This window comes from Cheilinus undulatus, linkage group 9 (assembly GCF_018320785.1).
Source record: "Cheilinus undulatus linkage group 9, ASM1832078v1, whole genome shotgun sequence".
Classification (NCBI taxonomy): Eukaryota; Metazoa; Chordata; class Actinopteri; order Labriformes; family Labridae; genus Cheilinus; species Cheilinus undulatus.
The window spans coordinates 13198773-13215115 of NC_054873.1; the positions used below are offsets into that span (position 1 = coordinate 13198773).

The 16343-nt window shown below is 38.4% G+C and overlaps 1 protein-coding gene across 3 annotated transcripts in view; it reads left to right on the forward strand.

Moving 5' to 3' along the window:
- Positions 1-16343, forward strand: part of cep290 (centrosomal protein 290) — a 60840-nt gene that overhangs the window by 26530 nt on the left and 17967 nt on the right. For all 3 annotated transcript variants that reach the window (XM_041795462.1, XM_041795464.1, XM_041795463.1), the window contains 13 exons: positions 1761-2216; positions 2339-2503; positions 2737-2844; positions 2943-3077; positions 3170-3439; positions 5165-5272; positions 7707-7906; positions 9336-9549; positions 11269-11406; positions 11974-12195; positions 13945-14067; positions 14197-14339; positions 15169-15324. In XM_041795462.1, the coding sequence (XP_041651396.1) occupies positions 1761-2216; positions 2339-2503; positions 2737-2844; positions 2943-3077; positions 3170-3439; positions 5165-5272; positions 7707-7906; positions 9336-9549; positions 11269-11406; positions 11974-12195; positions 13945-14067; positions 14197-14339; positions 15169-15324 (2438 nt within the window). The remainder of the gene's footprint in view (positions 1-1760; positions 2217-2338; positions 2504-2736; positions 2845-2942; positions 3078-3169; positions 3440-5164; positions 5273-7706; positions 7907-9335; positions 9550-11268; positions 11407-11973; positions 12196-13944; positions 14068-14196; positions 14340-15168; positions 15325-16343) is intronic.

A 16343-nucleotide genomic window follows, 5' to 3' on the forward strand; every position in this document is an offset into this window, starting at 1 on the left:
AGCAACTCAAATCAAAAGTGCAGTAGAGCACAAGTTCAGTACTTGCACTGTGCATTCTGTGTACTCTGTATATTTTTGCACATTTGTTGGTCTACGCTATTCTACACTTCCTTGCTCTTCTCATCTTTACGGGCCAATCAGAGCAACAAAATATGTGACACAGCTGCTACACAGCTTTGCCCCTACCAAAGGAGTAAACTCCATAGAGAACTGCATAACGCAAACATGACGACTGTAGACATGTCACTACACGACTTTTGTTGTTTTTGAAAAGAAAACAACTCAACGCTGTTCTTTGTTCTTCTTTTAACAAAGAAATGACTTCAAGTTCTGATAAAACTGGGGCTTTAGCAGCATCCAGGCTAATGTCTTCCGCCATTATTTCACTGGTCTCTTGTTGCTGCTTGCTTACGTCACGACTCCACCGCGCCCAAAAGCACTGCCCCTTGTTGCTGATTGGTCCTGTCACTTTCTAAACGGGCCCAAACGGTTCAGACTGGAGCTTTGCATGATGGATTCGCCAGAGAGAAACACAGAAATGAGCACCATCTACTTTGCAAGGTTAAGTAGGTGGGGCTTCAAGGAAAAAAGGTTGGAAACTACTACCTTAGCGGGTTCTGGACTATCAAACCAGCCAATCATTGTGATGACAGATTTTAAAATTTTCTGGAGTTTTATTCACATTTTAGTAATTTTGAACCTTTGCAGTTTTGGTCTAGTTTTAGTCAATAAAAAGTCCTTACATAGGGCGCAGATGTCCTAGCTGTTAGGTTGCACCCCATATACATGGGCAGCCTGGGTTCAGGTTAGGCCTGCCGCTACTTTCTCTTGTGTCTCTCCTCCAATCCCTCATCCCTGTTTCTGACTCTGTCTGCTATCCTCCTCTCTAAATAGAGGCATAAAAAGCAGAAAAATGTTTGTAAGAGAAAGTCCTTAAATTATAGTCACAGTATTTATTCTTTTTGAACTACTTTAATTGGCCATATTGTAAAATATAAATGTAAAACACTCATTTAAATGCACTATCAGCGCTTTAATTTATTTAAAATACACTTTTAAAAAATACTGACATACCTTTTATATCACAGGGGAGAAATGACATGAATTTTGAATGTCCAACAGCCCAGCACCAACATTTTAGCCTGTTTTAAATCTTCTAGATGAAACTAAACTTACTTTTATGTCAGAGTTTATATCACCAATCTATTTTTGGCTGTCCTAGTCTCATCTTCCTCATGGAAATAAGGTAGAAAAAATTATTAGTCATAGTTGTAGTCAATGAAACTAACACTGGCTCAAACTAACTATTAAAAAAAATCAAGCCTGGGGACATTTGAAATGCCAAAAGTACAGAAATAGAGAAGGGCAGAACACCAGAGCTTCAGATACCATGACTCCATAATATATACTGTATATCTTATAAAAAATGTTCTCAAACTCTTCATTTAAGAATTTAGAGTGGTAGTGTTTGCATTCAAAAAAGTTCAGTGTTCAATGGACTTCAACTGTGATTGGTCACAAGTTTGTCTTTATATTTAAGGTGGCTCACAGGTACGTTTGCAAGTATAAGGAAGAGCACATTGGCTTGAAATGTCACTTGTTGTTGCTGAATACATCCTTTCCAGTGTGTGCACCTTTTTTGTTTCTACAGGAATTCTAAAATAATTAATCCAAGCACAAAAACACAGTTACGTACATTGATGTTGGTAGTAGAATAGTTTTAAGCATGTTTTCTTTACAGTTTTATATCTGTCCTTCAGTCCCAGTCAGATGAAAAGGCTCTCATTGCGAGGCTCCATCAGCACATTGTGGCTCTGCAGCTCAGCGAATCATCTGCTTTGTCAAAACTGGAGGCTGCCACCTCACGTATCAAACATCTGGAGGCTTACAAGCTTCGTTCTGAACAGCGGCTGGATGCCAGCGAGTCCACCCTGTTCCTTGCCCGCCAGGAGGGCAGGAATCGCTCCAAGCACCTTCGGCAGACCATCCAGTCGCTTCGCAGGCAGTTCACAGGAGCACTCCCACTTCCTCAGCAAGAAAAGTTCTCTGAGACCATGGTGAGCCTCCTGGAGGACAAAGCCAGAGCCCAGGAGGAGAGGAAGAAGGCGGTAGAGGAGAGGAGGAGGGCAGAAGGGAGGGCTGAGGAGCTGGAGCTGAGACTTCGTGGCTTAGAGGAGCTTATATCAACACTGAAGGATGTGAAAGGAGCTCAGAAGGTCATTTCTAGTAACTTACAGATAAAAATGTTATAAATGTATTAGTAATAACACCAGTAGTACTTTAATCTGATTTAATTGTTGTCATTATCTGCCATATCCTAATTATAAAAACTAAACAGGTTATTGAGTGGCACAAAAAGATGGAAGAAGCGCGTTTGCAGGAGCTGAGGAAAGGCCGGGAGCTGCTGGTCCAGAAGGAGGAGACCAGGTACCTGAAGAACCTGGTGGAAGAGCAGGAGCGGACAATCCAGTTGCTGGAGGAGGAGGCTGTGCAGAAAAACACGGTGAGAGGAAAATTGAAATTGCACATATGTAATGCTGTGTGTCTTCAGGTTGAAATGATGCAACAAAAACTTTCTTATTATGGTATAATTTATATGTTTATAGCAGAGAAAAAGCAGCTGTTTAAAACTAATGGTTTTAAGTTTCTCCCTTGGTATTACAAAAGAAACTGTAGAATTGAAACTGAAGATGAAAAGCAAGGTAATTCAACAAACTCCTCTCTTTTTATGGCAAGCACCAAGATGAACGCCAGCTAGCATGGGATCAACGAGAGGTGGAGCTAGAGCGTCAACTGGATCAGTATGAAAGGCACCAGAACGAGGTACTCAGCAGTGCCGAAAAGGTAAACTATTTCCACATTTGTTTATGATAAGATTGTTGAAATTGTCTGAATTTTCTGAGTTATACGTCTAGTTTAAAAAAACTTCTGGTTGTTTTCAGTTTGTGGATGGGACAGGATCTCTTCCAGACCCAAGTCTTCCCGTGGCTCATCAGTTAGAATTTGCTTTGGGAAAAATCAGAGAGCATGTCCGCACCATCGTAGACACACAGGCCACCTGCAGAAGTTTGGATGAGGTATAGTATTCAGTTCCTCTTCAAACACTTAACTGTCTTCATAAATCAAACCCAGAACACATGGTTGAGATTCTCATCCCTTTAATATACAGAAATTGAAGGAGAAAGAAGCGGCCCTGTGGAAGGCGGAACAGAACATTGTATCCCGAGATAAAGTGATCAATGAGCTGCGTCTTCGACTCCCAGCAACAGCCAACAGAGAGCGACTGCTAGCTGATGTTTCCAAACATGAGGAAGCCCAGGCGGACTATAAGCCTGCCCTAACGCTGGCCCACCAGACCATCAAAGACCTCCAGGGTCGGCTGGACAAAAAGGAAGACATGGTTAAGAAATACCAGAAACAGTTGGCTCAAGCCAGACAGGTACAGTGATACAATCTGCACACTGAATTTAATTGTTTGAGTCTGAGTGTATTATTTAATGAAACTTTATATAGCTGCCATTCTTGGTCAGGTCTTCCTTGAAAAAGAGATCGTTGATCACAATGGGATTAACCTGGTTAAATAAAGGTTAAATAAATAAATTTAAAAAAAAATGCTCCAAACTGGGAGAAACTGTGTGTGTGTGGGGGGGAGATGCAGGAAAGGAGACAGGCTGAATTTGAACCCAGGCCCTCTGCTTTGAGGGCAACAACCTCTGTATATGGGCATGCAAACATAATAGCCAGGAATAGCTGTATAGCTGTAGTGTCTTTTTGATTAAAGAATTCCACGTAATAGATCTGAAATAGATGAAATGAAGTGCTTTAACAGCAATCCCCATGGACATATTTATGTAAGAAAATTACCAAGTGTGAAATTGTACTTCATGCCTTTTCTATTATAAAAACAGGCTAGGGCCATACAGTCCAAACTATCTATTTTTTTAGGAACTATTTTTACATCCTAATAGTTATTATGCCTCTCCACTAGTCATACCTTTAGCCAGAGGCACTGTATTTTCTCATAGTACGCTCATCTGTCCCATTCTTGTGTAAGTGATTTCTTAGAGAAATTTGGAAAGACTCAGACACGAAATGATAAAAAATAAGGCTGTGAAAAGTGAGGGACAGTGTGATCTCTCAGCAAATGTTTTTTGCTTTGGCTCAAGAAATCATACACCAGATGAGATAAAAGAAATTCAAAAGATTAAATGATGGCCTTTATCCATAAGTCATAGACCATGACCCCTATGGAAAAACCATTCAAGCCAGTCTTTGAAAGGAATGTCTCAAAATCTTTCAAAGGAAACATATTTTTTTGGATCAGATATCCAGTGAAAAGACTGAGGAACTTTTTAGACTGTATTAATTAAAGTTGAGGATGAGCTCACAAGATTTGACCGAGCCTTAACGTGTAATGAAAAGAAAACACACTTCACTGATGGCTGTGCTGACTGCATTGACTTTGTTGCACATCTGCTATTCCCAGCACAAGCTGTAACACAGAAAGGTGTTTTCTAGTATCATTTTCACACAGGTATTTGTTTTTATGTGATTTCTATTGTCCCATGAAGGCCTACTAACGCTGTTTCTGATTGTTTTGGGTATTACAGTCTTTCAAATATTTGCTACTAAAATGTGTCACTCATCCTGCCCACAGTTTCATTGCTCTTCTACTGGAAACACAAACTTTTTACTGATTCTGCAAACACGCCATATAGATGTTCTCCTAACATTATGTCTTTGTACTTTCACATCAATTCTGCAACATCATAACACTGGAATCCCTGAATTCTCTGATTTCTCATGAGCTAAGTCATTGCAGAAGCACAAAGCAAAGATGGTACGGTCTTCCCGCCTTGACTCAGCTGTCTTCCTGTGAACCCATTCCCGGCCCTTTTTAATTTCTCTGATGCTGGCACAGAGGTAGAACAGCTTGGTTTCACCATTACACCTGTGTGACATTCCAGGCCTAATGTCAGACATTGTAGGAGCATTAATATTGCACCTTGAACTTGCAATATGACAGCACGACTGATAGAAGTGTTACTGTTAACCGGTTAAACAGTAAGCTGTGTGTTGACTGGTTAACAGAGGCACAAAACCTGCTGGATGGAGGTGACTGTTTACATTCTCGTTTCATTTAATACACCTTTTTCTTTATCAGGATCAAGAGGAGATGATAAAGAGACACCAGGAGGAGCTGAGGACACTGCATCAGAAAATGGATTTGCACGCAGACAGCTCATTGGACATCTTTAAACAGACGGCAGTGGTATGCATGGATATACAGTGCTTATAAAAAAGTATTCACCTCTTGGATGTTTTACCTTTTTACAGATTTTATAAATAAGTCATCTTTAATGTCAAAGTGAAAACATATTTCTACAAAGTAATGTCAATTAAAGAATACGTAAGGTAAAATAAGTGACTGCGTGAATATTTACCCCCTTCAAGTCAGTATTTAGTAGATGCACCTTTAGCTGCGGTCACAGCACTGAGTCTGTGTGGAAAGGTCTCAGTCAGGCTTGCACATCTGGAAACTTAATTTTTTCTCCATTCTGTTTTCGGAAAACTGCTCAAGCTCTGTCAGGTTGTACGAGGATCAGGCATGTACAGCTATTTCAAGTCCAGCCACAAATTCTCTATTGGATTGAGGTCTGGGCTCTGACTTCGTCCCTCCAGAACATTCACCTTGCGTTCTTTAAGCCAGGGTTTCTCGACCGGTCTTTGGACCCACCAGTCTGACTTATGACAGATCATGACCCAAGTTTCCAAAAAAAAATCAGGAACAATATTTAGTCGAAATATTGTTCAAACATTTAAATTTACCCAATTTCACGGTAAAATGAGGTAAAATAAAAAGTATCAATGCATGTCCAATAAGGACTTCAGGACTTTTGTCACCTTTTTTTTTTCAGACACCTCGTCACGAACCCCTGAAAACTGCTCCATGACCCGCCTTTGGGTCCCAGCCCACCAGTTGAAAACCACTGCTTTAAGCCATTTCTGTGTAGCTTTCTCTCGATGCTTCAGTTCATTGTCTTGCTGGAAGATAAATCTTCTCCCAAGCTGTAGTTCTCTTGCAGACTGAATAAGATTGTCTTACAGGATTTTTGTATGTTTTGCCGCCTTCTTTTTACCTTCTACCTTTACAAGCTTTTCAGGCCTTTCAGATCAAAGAACTTTCCTCCACTTGACCATGAAGTTCCACATGCCTTTTTGGCAAACTCTTGTCCAGATTTAATCTCATTTTCTTCAAAACTGTCTTTTTCTTTCCCATTCTCCCATACAGTTTTACTTGAGAAGAACCCAGACAACAGTTGTTGTATGCAGAGTCTCTTCCATCTAAGCTTCTCGAGCTTGTAACTCCTTCAGAGTACTCATAGATGTCTTGACCTCTCTAACTAGTCTCCTTCTTGCATGATCACTCAGTTTGTGAGGACGGCCTAAAGTAGGCAGTTTTACACAGGTGCCATATTCCTTCCATTCCTTGATGATGGATTTAACTGAACTCCTGGGGTTGTCAGTACCTTGGATTTTTTTAATCCATCCCCTGACTTGTACTTTTCAATAACCTTTTCTCTGAGTTTCTTGGAGTGTTCTTTTGTCTTCATGGTGTAATAGTAACAAGGGATACTGATTAGTCATTGACTGGACATTCCAGACACAGGTGTCTTTATACTACAATCACTTGAGATGCATTCACTGCACTCAGGTGATCCCCATTCCACTAATTTAGAGTACTAGCACAGATTGGCTGGACCTCTGTTGAATAAGGTCAGTCTTTTTAAAGGGGTGAATATTTATGCAGTTACTTATTACATGAAAATTTATTTTGTTTAATTGATATTAGTTTTTTGAAATCTGTTTTTTCTTTGACATTAAGAGGGTTTTTAACTCTTTTCCTCTTTTTTTCCTCTGTTTGCTCCTGCACATTTCAAAGCATGTTGTAAACCCTTGTTTACTTTACTTCCCAAGGGTTGTACAGTCAGTTATTACACTGGGTGAGTTACCACCGTCATACAGGTATAGGTGATATAATAATGATAAAATAATGCCTTACAATAGCAGTATTGTATGTATGCATATAATGATGATATTTTCACATGTCCCATGTTTGAAAACAGCAGGATGCCTTTAGAACTCAGGCGTGTGCAGGACATGAGAGAAAAGATGTACCATTTTCTTTACAGGGCTCTCCAAAATTAACACAAAGTATTAGCTTCCTGCAGCAATGTTAACTATAGGAAAGGCTCTTAGGTCATTGAATATGTAGGTCTGCTCATAAGGTCAGTCATAAGCAGAAAGCCAAGATTCAGTTCATGCTGTTTACTGTGACAAAATCCCACTGGTATGCTACTCTTATTGACTGCATTTGCTTGACTGCATTTGGCTGGTGGCAGGTGCCAGTTTTCCCCTTAACCCAGAGTCCATTATTGTTAGCACTGCTTGCATCTCAAAGAAAACTTTATTTGCATACTACATTAACAAATAATACCTGCATTTTCTTCAGCACAAAGCATGCACATAACTGTGTCACTTATGTAACTGGTTTGAAATTGAAGATGCAATAGGGTCTTAAAAAGTATTCAATTTGATGTCAGATTTTTTTTGTATACCCCATCTAGATGTACTGTATATGCACACGTCCTGAAATTTTTCTTTGTTGATTTCTTTCTTTAACACCGCCCTTGTCATTTATCCAGAGTCTGATGAAGAAGCCAACTCTTAAGGTGCCGACCACCAAGCACCTGGAGCGTCTGGCAGAGTTGGAGCAGACAGTGGCCGATCAGGACATCTCGCTCTCCTCCGTCACTGAGAATTTGCATCGGACCACTGCAGAGCTGGAGCGACAGACAGCCGCCATCGAAACCCAAGCTAAGAAATACACGGAGGAGATGTCAAAGTGATTAAAACCTTTATTAAAACACATTCACTAACTAACACTATCCTTTATGTTCCTTTATTTTAGTTTTTTAAGTGATTTCTTTGACAAAGAATTGCTAATACTAACATGTGCATTCTGTCTTTTGTCATTTGATTTGTTTATGCATGTGGTAGTCTAATCTTACCAGTCGACTCAAATTTGTTAAGTGATAGAAGACAAAAAGGGAGGTGACTGTAGAACAGTGTTGGTTGCTCTTTAAAAACCGAAAAGCTTAAGTTTAACACTAGAAAGGGAGAACCAGGCAAGCCAAGCACAAAAAATATGTAAATGAGGAAAGAAATCTGCATCTTTCAAGCATATCTTTCCTAATGAGGCTTTTAATTATTGCAGTGCTTTTTTAAAGATATTCTTTACTGCTCGGTTTACAATATTTTAGGCTTTCACAGGCATGTTTTAAGTCAGTCACATCAACATCGCATCATACTTGGACCTAATGGAACCATCTTCTCTCTGTGACTCATCCTATACCAGTAGCAGGTTCATGCAGGTTCATTTGAAGTTTCAAAAGAAAGCTCACTCCTATAGGCTTTTTTAAAGTTTGCACCCTGGCTTTAATCCCAGATTAACTGTGAAATGTACAGAACATATGCAACTTTAAGCAATTGCTTAATGGAGATCTCAGCCAGGATTAAACCTAATGTAAGAAATCCCTATATAATGCACAGGACAAGGGGTAGAGGTCAATGTCAATTTCACAGATTATTTGGGTCCTTAGATGAACTCTGACAAAATTCAAGATTAAATTTTCTCTACTGAGTGCACATTCATTACAATACATGTCATACAGTCTCCATATTTTTGCCTTTGATCTGTGTTGTGAAATGTTTTGTTTGAAAAATTTGATTTTATATTGTATGCAGTGGAAGAACAAGCCAATGATGCCTGACACTGTGGAGTAAGATGATTTAAATATCCTTAGAGCCACTTAAGGTGTAATTAAAGCAAACTGGATGTAATGGGTTTAAAGTTTAATAAAAAAGAAGCTTCAGTTAAGGAGATTATAAAGGTTGTTAAGAGTTCATTAGTTCATCAGGGCATGGGCATTTCAGCCACATGAGAATGAACCCACCAACCCAAATGTTCAGAACACTTAAATCTAAAGCACATTTGATCAGTAATAATTAGATTAAATGCAACCTCTCAAAGAAAAAGTCTAAACAGTGCTTCATGCTGAATGTATTGAACTGCCTAGCCCAGTAATAAGATATCCCTAAAGGACATTTCTGAGTGCCAACAACTAAGATTTACATGATCCCATAGCTTGGTACTTTTCATACTTTCATACTTTTTACCCATGAGCATGATATTCCTTTAAAATTATATGATAACACACCTTACAAAAATCTGTTTTTAGACCAGAATAACCATCAGAGGGTGTTTGTTGCAGGCTGGAGGAGCATTATGTCGCCCAGGTTAAAGCTCTGAATGGGGAGAATGAGGATCAGAGGAGTCGGATAGCCCAAATGGAGAAGGAGTTGAACAACCTCCAGACTGAGTTGGCGGCCCAGAAGGAGGCCAATGTGCGTTCTCCCAGCAACACCATGAAGAACCTGGTTGAACGCCTGAAAGCACAGCTCACTCAGAAAGAGAAACAGCTCAAGGTTTGGTCTTTAACCACTCAAGTTGACTGAGTTTTCTAAAAATTTTAGTCCCTGATTTGTGCCTGATACCTTGAACATTTATCTCTTGACAGACTACTTGGCATATTTTGACAAGATAATACTTTATTATTTCATCTGTGTTACGGACCAGTAGCCTGTTCCCCCTCAGTGTGAGCTTGTACTAAAACTTGAAAGACATGTGGATGCCTTTACAGCCTTTGGTAGGATTACAAACAGCTTAATCTTGATATCTGCTTCAGAGGTGATAGGGGTGCCCTTAGAGTTTCTAGTGATACAAACATTTTTTCAATCTGGATAAGTTTTTCAGATTTCTACCTTGATATACACTTTTTATTTATTTGTTTCTCATCATTATATCATTTTTATCATTCACTACTATTTATTTACTTAATTATATACTGCACATAACTTAATTTTTTTCTGCAAAATTCATGTAACTTTGCTTTTTTTTTTTTTTTTTTTTTTTTTTACTGTTTTTGCCCATACCTTATTGTGATTGAAGTACCTTTGTGTTGACTTGAGCTGTGGTATTTCTGTCTGAGACAACTAATCTGAGTTTTAAATCATCTCCATTAAGCTGATCAGCAGAGCGAAGCATGAAGTGCTCTAAAATTTCCTGGTAAATGGCTGTGTTGAATTTGGACTTCAGGAAACACCAGAAGATGACATGGCACCCCAAATCATCACTGACTGTGGAAACTTTACACTGGACTTTAAGCATCTTGGAATGCATACCTCTTTGATCCATCTGAAAACAGGACTTTGGACCACTGAGCAAAAGTCCAGATCTTTTTCTCCTTAGCCCAGGCAAAACTCCTCTGACATTGTCTGTGGTTCAAGAGTGGCTTGACATGAGGAATGCAACAGTTATAGCCAAATTCCTTGATACATCTGTGCGTGGTGGCTGTTGATGAACTGACTCCAACTTTAGCCCCCTCCTTGTTGTTCCCCAAAATTCTTGAATGGGTTTTGTTTGACAGTCCTCTAAAGGATGCGGTTATCCCTGTTGTTTGTGAACATTTTTCTACCACACCTTAATTTCTTCCTTTCAACTTTCCATTAATGTGCTTGGATTGAGCACTCTGTGAACAGCCAGCTTCTTTAGCAATGACCTTTTGTAGCTTACCCTCCTTGTGGAGGGTGTCAATGACTGTGTTCTTGACATCTGTGAAGTCCTTCCCCATGATTGTGTAGCCTGTTAAGAGACCATAAAAAAGCTCAGGAGACCTTTGCAGTGCTTTGAGTTGATTAGCTGATTTGACTATGACACCATTGGTTTACAATATTAAATTTTGTTCACAATAGTTTAATTTTGTTAGATACTGAATTCTGGGGTTTTATTAGCTGTAAGCCATAATACTTAAAATAAAGAAACAAATCTAGATGATAAATGAGTTTCACTTTTTGAATTGAACGACTAAAATATATTAACTTTTCCTCAATTTTCTAATTTATTGAGATGCGCCTGCATGTGTAAAATGTAGTTGAGTACTTCTTTTTTCAGTTTTCAAATCAGTCACCAACCCTGATCAGTTCTTCTGGCCATGTAGATAACAATAATTTTTATCAAGTTTATACCAAGAGTAAGCAGGGGAGAGGAGAAGAAGGTCTTGCAGAGATAGATCATGGTTCATCAGCTGTAAAATGTTATCTAGCCACCACCATCTTTGTATGTATTTCATGTTTCTGTGTTCTCAGGCTCTCAGTAAGGCTCTACTTGAGCTGCGGGCAGAGATGACGTTAGCCGCGGAGCAGCAGGTCATTGCCAGTGCTGCACAAAGAGAGGAGAGTCTCAATGTACAGATGTTGATTGATAAACACACCAAAGACCTAAAGGTTGGATCCTTTTATTGTAATAAGATGTTTATTTTGTAAATGCTTGTTATATTTCATGACCATCATTTATCAGTAACATTTAAGCTCACATAGCAGAAGCTTTGATTGTAAAAGTCCATTTAAATCAAAGAAACAAAATATTTCCCATGAAATAGGAACACTCATAAATTTAAAAAACTTCTGCTCCCATTTGCCAAGCATGAAGCATCAGTCTACCTTAGTGGATATTTTCCAACTATTTATTCTTAAAAATGAAATAAAATAATAGCTGCAGATTGAAATATTTGGAGGTTATATAGAGTTTTTCAAGCCAATTAGACTACTAGATTTATAAACAGACCATCAGTTGTTATGTTGTTGTGTTCTGTTATTTTGAATGCATTTGTCAGCAAATCATCAAAAACACCAAACCCTCTTCTTTCTCTGTTTTTTTTAGTAGCACACTGTGACGGGCCCTTTTGTTTAATTTAAAACTGACTATTTAAAAGAAACACACTTTAAGTGCACCAGTGCTCCAGTAACTCCTTTTTGAAGAATGCTAAATTTCAAATGACCTCTTCTCTAAAGGTGAAAGTGCAAGAACTTAACGAAGAACTTCAAGCAGCTAAGGAGTCCGTCAAATCAGCCAGAGGTCGCGAGAGCACCCTGAAAGAAGAAGTAGACACTCTGAACCATGACCTACAGAGGACTCAAAAAATGCTAAAACGCCTTCAAGCTGAAAAAGAGGAGAATGAGCATGAGATCCAGGAGCTGAAGCAACAAATCAAGAGACTCAGCAATGCCTTACAGGTGAAAGTGTCAAGAGAGTTTGAATTATCACATCAGCATTTGCATGCTATGGCTCAAATAGACTCAACTTGATTGAAACCCTTCTCTTCCCTATCATGTCAGCTGAATTTTAGCTACATACACCTAGCTAGCTACATACAGCTAAAATTCACTGCTTGAGTCCTTGTGTCAAATCACTTTCCCCTTCAGACTGCATGACAGGGTTGATTGATTGTACCCTATGGTGCTATTTACAAAGTTTCTCCAAGACCGCCCATACAGTTAACCTCAAATTTAACTCTGAACTCAAGAGGATCTTTAGCAATAAACCTTACAAGTATGAAGTCAAGTTTGTGTATAAATCATAAAATATGCAAATGAAAAACAGATATTCAGGTATGAAGTACCTGCCCATGTTTGCATAGACTCCCCTGGCATTGATCAGTTGGGTTAAATATACAGTGCTTAACAAATTTATTAGACCACCTGTCATATTTGTCTCAGAGACCATCCAGCATCATGAAGTGCTTTAATGCGGACTCTTTCATTTTCAGTGAGCTTGCCACGTTTTACCATTTAGTACAGGAATGAGTATTTTCAAACTGAATTCACCTTTTTATATCCAAATTTGAGCCGGCTCACTGGGCTTCTCTGAGAAGTCAGAAATTAATCAAGCATAACATTCAACCACTAAAACTAATTTTCCGTTCAGGAATGCAAGTAAATAACTATCATTTGACATATTATTTAAGAAATAATAATGTGCTTTACTATTTTTTCAGGGTTTTTTTTGTTAATCACTAAATTTGAAAATTAATGGATAACAATAATAATTATATTTTAGCATTAAAAATATCATTTTGGTGAAAGAGCTTCTACATATTGGTGGTAATTACATATTTTGGCAATTACCAATGCTGTTAATTTAGGGCAGCTGTGGCATAAACCTTACTTTGGGTGGTGGTCTAATACATTTGTTAAGCACTGTACATAATCAGTTATCAGTGTTTTTATAAAGGTTAATAGATTGATTTTCTTTTAAAGTTCCTGCTCCATGCTTTTGTCACAATGAAGACACAAAAACAGACAACATGGCTTTTTTTGTGACCAAGAACCTCTACTTTAAAAAAACAACAAGAGAAAGTACTACAGTCAGTTACAGGGAAAAAAGGCAAAAAGCTAATGTGGTTGTAGGTGGAGATTCAGAGCATTAAATCCATTTGTAAAGAAGCATTTAGACTATTTGCCTTCACTCAAGTAGATTTTGTGACTGTTTTCATTCTTATATGAGCTTTAGAGCAACAATCTCAACAACATCCTCTTGACATGCCCAATCATTTTAAAATAGCATGGAAAAATAACCATGCTCTTCTGACAAAGACAAGACATCCAGACCCTTAAACTGATAAAAGTTCTTTCTGCAGTGCATGCAAATCCTGTTTGTCTTCTCTGCAACAAATTAAAAATACTTGAGGAATGCAGCAAGGAAGAAATCCCACATTCTTCATAGACTAAAGATACACTCCTCCTGTATGTATGACTTATTTCTGCATGTTTTCTTTGTGAACCAGTGGCAGCATGTATACATTAAGTTATGTCCAGATTTGTTCCAGGATTTTCTCATCTTTAACAGGATGCCATACTTGGTTGTCTGAACTTCAACATTGCCAATGCCATATATTAGTCCATGACTTCAATGAGCAAAGGACTCTTAGAAAAGTAAGGTGCAATGAAAATGAAATATCTTTCTCTGCTGAATCCTCTAATTAGAATCAACCAGAAGCAGATGGAAAAGGGCTAAGCATCGAGAATCTGCAGAAGAAAATCAGGAGGCTGGAGTGTGAGTTGGGAAAAAGAGCAGAGAAAACAATGACCAAGGATGATTATGGAAAGGTTTGAGCACACGTTCAACTAACACTGAACATTTTACATGACAGTTATTTTACTGTATAGTAAAGTAATGGCATGAGCATTATTATTGGTTGCTAAAAGTGTGTTTTTGTTCAAATTTGTCCTTGCCAGACCAAGGACGAAATAGTGCGTTGGGAGGAGGGCAAGAAATGGCAGGCCAAGATGGAGAAGGTGAAGAATTTATTGAAGGAGAAGGAACGAGAGGGTGACTCCCTGACGAAGCAGCTCATCACTCTTAGAGACCTATATTCCAGGTCAGAAAATTCAACGCACTGCAGTCAACGTCGCATTTTCTTTTCTTGTTCAACAGGAAACCTTTAATGAAGTGGTGTAATAAATCTCTTGAGCAGAAGTGGCTCATGATTGCAAATTCTAAACTGTCGCAGAATATGAGAGAAACAAATTGCATGACATATTGCCCAATACATGTAGTAAATCTGCAGATAATAGAGGCAGTATTCAAGTCAGGAAAATGTATTTTATGATAAATGTTTGTAGACAGAATGATGATTTAAAAGAAAGCACCCATTACAAGTCAGCAGTCAGGTTTCTGAATTCATATATATATATATATACATACACACCCCCATAAATCCCTCATTGGCATCACCCTTATCACTCAGGCAAAATGAATAAATATGTGCTGTAAATATTCATGGGTGCATGTTTTGCATTTTCCATCATTTGTATTACAGAGTGGGAAAGCCAAATAATTTGTTTACAATAGCAAGCTTGCAGCTGTTCTTGTCCAGCCTTGGTCTGTTTGTTAATGATGGAAGGTGTATGGTTTGGTTGTACTGTGATAAATCGTGCATGTCAGTTCCAAAGTAACCGAGTCAAACTAAATGGAAATAAACGATATTGAACTATTTTATGATGAAGCTCCTTTTGGCGCAGTCACTGCTATAATGTACACACTCTTAAAAGTGCGCTGTAAGGAAGTGCACCGTAAGCACAAAATTTGTGTACTTTACTGTGTTGTTACTCAGGAGATTTTTTTTCCCCAGTATGAAAATGAGCAGCCAACTTTATATCATGTTTTGGCAGCCCTTTGACTTCTTCCTTGTGTTTTGTTATGTGCAGACTGGAACAAGAGAAGAGTGCACTGCAGAAAAAGCTGAAGGCTCGAGGTGTGACTGCCGATCAAGTGGTGGGGGTCCGATCCGCTGAAATGGAGAAGGAAGTGGAGGAGTTGAAGAAGAAGAATGCAGAGCTGGAGACAGAAATCCTCACCATAAAGTAACTACTAGTATATCTATTTAAATATCTATTGCTATTGTTCAAAAATTTAGTCAGGGGTGCCACAGACATTTTAAAAAAATGTCTTTTTGGATACTTTGTAGGTCAACTTTAAATGGCACTTTTACTGAGTCATGTCTGAATACTTAAACCCATTTAAACTGACTTCTTTGCAGTAAAATGGGCTTTTTTGTTATATTTTTTGTGGATTTGCTTGTTCATGTGAGAATTTGCAGCATTCTTGGCAAAAAATTTCATGTGCATTCACAAGCCTAGAAAGAATGAATGATACAAGTTCATTAAAATCGGGCTTTGAGATAATATAACAAACAGGGAATGGCTGGCAGGGTCAAACAAATGCAGTAAGACAACTTGCAAGATATGCAAAATGAAGCCTTTAAACTTGGGACAGTGGCTGTTGAGTCCCATATGGAACCCAAAAAGCACAGACAGTATTTGGTACTGAAATTGTATTAATTTTTCGTTTGCTTGGGTCTCCAGTGACAAATGTACTGGAGTAGTTTGACTACCTTTCAACCCGCCGTAATGAACCAAAAAAAACCAAAATATCAACAATAACAATTTGCCAAGTAAATGTGACAAAATCAGTAGAATTATTGTTTTAATCTGTCCTTTATACACTAGAAAAATTATAATATCATGAAAAAGTTAAAATTCCCCCTTAATTCAAATTCTGTATATGCCAGATTAATCTCATACAAAGTGAATATTCCAAGACTTATTTTTAATATTGATAATTACAGATTACAGCTCTCAAAAATCCAAAATCCACCATCTCAAAATATTAGGATACTGTGAAAAAGTCCAATTTGCAAAGGGTTTCTGGGCCTTTATTCAATTATTCTGGTTCAGTGCACAACAACCACAGTCATGAGGAAGACTGCTGACCTGACAGTCATCCAGAAGACAATCATTGACACCCTTCACAAGGAGGCAAGCCACGGTCACGGTCAAGGTCATTAAGGGGAGGCTGCTGTCATAGTGCCGTATCAAAGCAT